Consider the following 7,059-nt stretch of genomic DNA (forward strand, 5'->3'; position numbering starts at 1 on the left):
GGCAAAACACAAGGACCAGAAGCAGCTTTGCCCTGGAGCTAGAGAACTTGAAATCTTAGGGTCCTGTTCTGACTTAGGTCTGTCCACAACTCTATAAGGACCTTTAGAACAAGCTCACCTGGAAATTTGTGGACTTATATGTTTTCAAGTTTTCCAAAATAAGGTAGTTAAGTAGCGCTGAGATAAAACTTCCCTCTCCATCTGACACTTTTTACCCGTGACCCAGAAATCTTTGGAACAGAGAGGAAGCAGTGAATGAAAATTGATTGCACTTGCATTTAGGGGTTACTTTTTTGTCATACATAGTCTGTCTCAAGGATGGTCTTATTATGTTAGGATAAAGCATTTCCAGGAATTCTTCTGCCTTCTGCCCCAACTCATTTAGTCTTATTTAAAATTTTTTATTGACGTTCTTTGGTTTACAATACTGTTATTGGTTTCCCAAGCACACAATCCCAACACCGCACCCATCACGAGTGCATCTGCCTCCCACTCCCAAGGGCCCCAAAGCTCCCCGCATTTAGTCCCTATCAACTCAATTATGTGGACCAATTCTCCTGCGTCATTGTCCTTGGCCCTTTGTTGCCACCTTGCTGTATAACTTTAGGTCCTATGTATGAGTGAGATCATTCTGTATCTCCCTCTTTCTTTCTAACCACCAAAAAAACTCAATTTGAAGTCTTAAACTCAGAATCAGTTTTCTTTTGAGAGAGGGGTTCCCCCAGAAGTGCTCAGGAGCCCCAGGTCACCTTTCACCTCTGCCAATCAGGCCAGCACGTCAATAATTGGGCCCAGGAGTGCCAGTGTCATGGATTTCCAGGAGCACCTGGAAATACTCTGATCTCTAGGGCTACAACAAGCAATGCTTGAGAGCCTCAGGATTATCTCCAGTGATGTTCAGGGGACCGTGTGGTGCCAAGGATTGAACTGGTGGTGCCCACATGTAAAGCATGCACCTTAATTCCTGTATTATCTCTTCTTTTTTTTTAAAGTAGCAATGCTATTTATTTATTTATTTTGCTTTTTGGATCACACCCAGCGATGCTCAGGGGTTACTCCTCACTCTGCACTCAGGAATTACTCCTGGCAGTGCTTGGGGGACCATATGGGACACCGGGGATCGAACCCAAGTCGGCCGCATGCAAGGCAAATGCCCTACCCATTGTACTATCGCCCCAGCCCCATGGACAGGATTCTTGAAGAAGATTCTTAAGAGAAAGTGTATATATATATATATATATATATATATATATATATATATATTTGGGTTTTGGGTCACACCTGGCGATGCACAGGGGTTACTGCTGGCTCTTCACTCAGGAATTACCCCTGGCAGTGCTCAGGGGACCATATGGGATGCTGGGATTAGAACCCGGGTCGGCCGCGTGCAAGGCAAACGCCCTACCCGCTGTGCTATTGCTCCAGCCCCAGAAAGTGTATATTTTCTTCAACCAACCCCTGACCAAAACAACATTCTGTTTAGAGAGCTAATGTACAAGGTGACGATCAGTAACAATGCTATGCACGAGGTCCTGGGTTGGAATCACAACATCACACAAGTATCTTTACTCACTGACTGAAGATTCATGAATTTCCTGATGAAAGATTTTAAGTGATCCAGACAGTTTGGCACTCATTTTCCTGTTGTTGCTTTCCTTTCACTAGCTTTACCGGGAAGCAACAGCTGCCCCTTCTCCGCTCTCCCTCAGCACACTGTTGGTATTCTAGTTTTGCCATCAAATTGCTTTGAGAGAGGTAACTGTTGGGTCACACAAGCAGTGCTCTGGAGCTATTCCTGGCTCTGTGATCGAAAGTGACCCTCGACACTGCTCAGGGAATTCTGTGAAGTGCCAGGGATTGAACCTGGGTTGGCTCCATGAAAAGTAGAGTGCCGGAACTTATATTTTGGGGCTGCATGCAGCTGTGCTCAGGGCATATTCATGGCTCTGTGCTCAGGGGATCACTCCTGGCAGTGCCGGGGAACCATACAGGGTGCTGGGGATTAAACCCAGGATAGCAGTATGCAAAGCAAGTGCCCTATCCAGCCCCCAGAATTGCCCTTCCACAAAAATATTATACAGAGCTGCCTCAAAGCTGGGACTGCGTCTTCTTTGAATGTTTGCATCCTGGATCTTACTGCTTGGTTGGTATAAAGTGGAAATCCAGTGTGTTTGTAAGTTGTTTATTGAGCTTCTGTCGTGGATCAAGTCCTGCTTGGGACACCCAGAGACACTGATAAAAGAAATAGGCACAGGCTCCCACCTCCTGAAATTTCCCTGAAAGTGTCTGGAAGACATTGGAAGGATGAGTGAATGGCAGCGTTGGTGGGAAGACACTAGTGGAAAGCAGTGTTAAGAAAGGAAACTGAGCAAGTCTACTTCTGTCCTCTTTAATCCCACTTTCAGAGCCCCAGCAACAGGCCCATAGATATGAGTGCCCCCAGGCTGAAAATTCACTGTTCATCATATTCAAATCACTGGTCTGTCATTTAGGGTTTTCCCACAAGACCCCTGCTCCTTCAGTTGTGCCCCCTTCTCACACATTTGTGGAAATATACATGAAGGGTTCTGACAATGTAATAGACCTTGTTATATGATACCAGTAACTACCAGCTACCCTGAGCATTAAGTACCTGCCGTGTACCAGGCTCTGTAAGTTCCTTACAGAGGAGAAAAAAAAAACCTTATTTACATTCCTGGAGACTAGGAAGATATTCACACAAGAAGGTTTCACTGATGATACTAGGAACTCTGTCAAGGGGTAAATGAAGAGACAAAATTACCAAAAGCAGGAGAATAATTTTTCTACATCCTTTAAATTCATTAAAAGATTCATGCGTATTACTTAGTGTATCACAGATACATACATATTACCCATCAAATAAGCTTTCATTCTACCAATTCCATTCATATATATCAATATGCATTGATTGAGCATCTGCCTTATCCAAGAAATCATACCCAAAGCTGGAAATACAAAGAAGGGAAAGTCAGAATTTCGACTATTACAAAGCTTCAAGAAGAAGGGATTCTAAGTATAAGACAGATGGGGAAGACGGGGGAGTGAAAGGTTTTATGTAGAGGAAGAATGGTGTATGTTATATTTTGAAAACATCACTTTTCCTGAGCTATGGCATAAATGTTTATACTCTAATGCTTTTGATACATTTAGGTATGTTAGATGAATCATTTTGATGGCAGTGAAAGGTATTTGAGAAAATGGAAATGGAAAAATATGACTAGTTGATAGAATATTGAAATAGGATAGTGATCTTAGTGGTAGACAAGAAGGAAGTGATTGATACCTTATTTTTTACATTTTGGACTAGGTGATTAAGCCAAATAGGATGGCTCTCAGGATTTTATGTAGATTGTGTGGGTAGATAATGCCAAGCCATAAAATACAAAATACAAAAGGAGGGAAAGATATGAGGGAGTTCTAATGATGAGTCCAGTTCCAAACAAGTATGTGATATGTCAGTAGGGATGCTGGCCATTCACGTTGTAGATCCAAGGCAGAAATTGAGGCTAGAAAAAAGAATTTGAATCATCATCAAGTTGTATAAGCTAAAATATACCATGAAAAGATTCTGTTGAGAACAGAAAACTGAAAACTGAGTACTGAGGTGGGAAAAGGAGAAGGAGTCTTATGGTAGTTAGAGGAATGAACATTGTAGCTGGGGACTAGAAGCTTTGGCTCAAAGGTAGAACACCTTGCCTCACCTTGCATGTGTGAGCCAAGAGTTCAATTTCCGGCACTGCCCCACACTTTCCAGTTTGTTCACTGACCTGCTGTGTGCTTCCAGTGCTACAAGTACAACCAAGGGTGTGACTCATGGACAGTGTATCAATAACAACAAGGGAAAATGATATATATATACATATATATATATCACTGTATCACTGTTACTTTCATCCCGTTGATCATCGATTTGCTCGAGCCAGTGCCAGTAATGTCTCCATTCATCCTAGCCTTGAGATTTTAGCAGGCTTTCTTTACTCATTCTTCCTAGCAGTGCCGCATTGGAGACTCTTGGAGGGTAATGTGAATGAGACCCATCATTGTGACTGTATTTGGCATATCAAATATGCCACGGAGAGCTTGCTAGGCTCTGCCGTATGGGCAGGATGCTCTCAGTACCTTGCCAGGTTCTTTGAGAGGGAGAAATAGGCTATAAGAGGTCATTCGGCTGGGATTGCAGCTGTGCACTTCCCGGAGCTTTGTTTTATAGTCTCTGGATCTTGGCCGTTAGATCTTGGATCTTGGCGCCCGATTAAATGGCGTCAGGGGCAGTTTGTGTGTGTGGCTGCCAAGCTAATGGAAAATGGGCGACCTGGCCAGAGGAGGTCCAATCCTGATCTGAGAAGGCTTAGAGATCTCAGCCCCGGGTCCTGCACACCTGGGTTCCTCTGCCGGTTCCATCATGCGTGAGGCTCACCTGAACATCTGGAGAGTGTCCTTGAGCATGGCTGTGGCCAGGTTCTGGAGGTCTTCAGCTGCCTGGGCTCTGATTGGGGCGGGGATGGAAACTCAACCCGCCCCCTTCCAAGGGGCCCTAGTGAAGACAGCCAGGTGTGGGTGCAAGAGACTCTGATATATATATATATATATATATAATATATATATATAATGTGTATATACATATGATTTCCTTCCACATATTTCTAAGAAAAGAATGACTAACGGTTGTTCAAATAAATTGAGACCATCAAATAAGGTAGGGCCTAAATAGCATTTATTTTAGCAAAATGGAGTCATTCATAAGTGTATTTCTAGAAACAGAACCTATAAGAAATTTCTGTATGAAAATAAATAGATACATGCACACATACACACATACATCCATAGGAAGTTATAAGGAATTGGGACCAGTGGTTATGAAGACAAAAATCAGAAGATCGTCAGTAAATTACCTGGAGACCCAGGAGAGTGCTTAATGTCATTCTGGTCTGAGCCTGAAGGCTGGAAAACAGGGAGGGATGATGGTGTAAATTCTAATCCAGTTCCAAGTCCAGAGACAGGTAAAGACCCATTTTCTCACTTAAAGGCGATTGGCAGAGAGAATGAATGTAAATTCTTCCTAATGCATCCATTCTCTTCCAGTCAGAATTTCAGTTGATGGGGTCCACCCGTATAGAGAAGGGCAATCTACTTTATTCAATTTGCTTGTTCATATGTAATCTCACTTTCGGCACATTTCAGAAGTGTTTGACCAAGTATCTGGTGCTTTATGATGGAACAGAATTTCTATGGAGCAAAATGAGTAAAAGGTTACAATGAAATATTTCCACTGTTCCAATTGCAGTTTGGAAAATAACCAGCAGGTGGCAAGCAACTCACACAACCCACAAGAACTTTTCTCAGGTCCCACCAAATCAGACCAAAGAACTCTGTAGAAGTTGAATTGTTTTTCATGCAAAGACCTTAAGGAGTGTTGAGTTTCTTCCCTTTGCATGTGAATCCAGTTGAGCCCAAGGGGTTTTGTACCTTTTGACAACTTCTAAGAGCTAAAGCCTTTCTGCCCCAGTTGACTCCTTCTGGCAACCTGGAACCATAGTTTTGGCAACAGCAAGCACTGGTGAATAAGGTCTCTGAAGTTGTGGATACTGGTCTTTGGGCCTTTGTCCTTGGAGGCCAGGGGGATGGGGGCGGGGAGCGGGAGGTTGGTGGGGACAGCAAAAGGGGATACTTGCTCAGTGAGAGGAGCAGCTAGTAGTAGAGGGTTATGTAGAGATGCCTGTTTTGCTGTATGGTTTACTTGCCAAAACCGGAAAGGACAACACCCTAGCCTACTCATTGGCAGAGGAAAAGTCTGGGTAAGAGTGTGCAACTTGCCTTAGGGCACAGAGCTAGAAAGTTCCAGAAGTCTCTTAATGTCAAATCATGAAATCATCCAGAAGTCTCTTGATGACAAGTGGCTTGCTTTCTCAATGCACTTCACTATAAATGTTAAAGGGGTGTGTGTGTGTGTGTGTGTGTGTGTGTGTGTGTGTGTGTGTGTGTGTGTGTTGAGTTCATTCATGTTTGCTCCTGGTTTGTCAGATAAGAGAAGTGGAGGGGCAACTGGATGGGAAATGGGGCTGGAGGACTTTAGGGTGTATTTGTGTAACAAGTTCAGTCTATTTTATCCAGATTGTGTGTTTATTTGCTGGTAACCTCGTGTATGAAGGAGGATGGGAGTCCAGATTAACTGAGCATGAAGGAAGAAGACTCTCCATTCCCCACCCATCCCCCACAATGGTCCATTCAAAGAATTGTTTGAATGGACCTTGAGTTCTTACACTGTATCGTCTATGAAAATACAAGCCAACCGTGGTCTTATCTCTGATTATGCTCAACAACCGTTTCGTGAATCAAGAGCATATCAGCCTGGATGACTTTCAGATAGAAACAGTACTCACTACCGCCTTAGCCAGGTTGCATGCTTTTCTAAACCTGTGCAGCAACAAACTTCAATTTCATGTTGCCTTTGCTACTGTTTGCTGTTTCATGTCAAGGAATGACACGAAATATCCCAGGAGATAAGAAATCAACCGAACGTCCTCCCATCTCCTCCAACCCCGCAAAAGCTAAGGGGCAGGAAGAAAATAGCAAAGGGGCAGCCGCGGAGGCGGACAGTTTCCCAAATGGGTCTGAGGGGGCCCAGTGGCTGCCTCGGTCCCAAGCTGCTGCGAGCAAACTCTCTCCCGGGGGCGGGGGGCGGGGGGCGCCCAGGTCTGCGTTGCGGTGCAGAGTCGCCTCCGCTCTGCTCTGTTCTAGACCGCAGCACTCCCGGGCCGCGCCGCCAGGAGTCGGGCTGAGCTCGCACTTCGGGGAGGTGATGATGGACACAGGACACGTGGCCACACAATGAGGACACACGACTGACCTCAGTCACCGGCACACTGCCCCTGGCTTCGGGAGGCGGCAGGAGCGGTGCAGAAACCCCAGGGCTCAGGGAGCCTCTTTTCCTTGGCCCCCGCGTCTGGTGGCTTCCAGGGCTAGGGGGAGCGCAGAGAGCACCCAGGAGCACCGCGCCCCGGACCTCAAAGCAGCCCCCTGACCCCTAGTTTTGAAGTC

General features: G+C 45.0%; 1 protein-coding gene across 1 annotated transcript in view; it reads right to left on the reverse strand.

Annotated features, from left to right (window-relative positions):
* PAH (phenylalanine hydroxylase) overlaps positions 1-5,417 on the reverse strand; it is a 93,709-nt gene extending 88,292 nt beyond the window's left edge. Inside the window, exon 1 of the mRNA XM_055118545.1 lies at positions 4,914-5,417. Within this exon, the coding sequence (XP_054974520.1) occupies positions 4,914-4,943 (30 nt within the window). The 5' untranslated portion in view covers positions 4,944-5,417. The remainder of the gene's footprint in view (positions 1-4,913) is intronic.
* Between the last annotated feature and the right edge of the window lie 1,642 nt (positions 5,418-7,059).

Source organism: Sorex araneus, chromosome 10 (genome assembly GCF_027595985.1).
Source record: "Sorex araneus isolate mSorAra2 chromosome 10, mSorAra2.pri, whole genome shotgun sequence".
Lineage (NCBI taxonomy): Eukaryota > Metazoa > Chordata > Mammalia > Eulipotyphla > Soricidae > Sorex > Sorex araneus.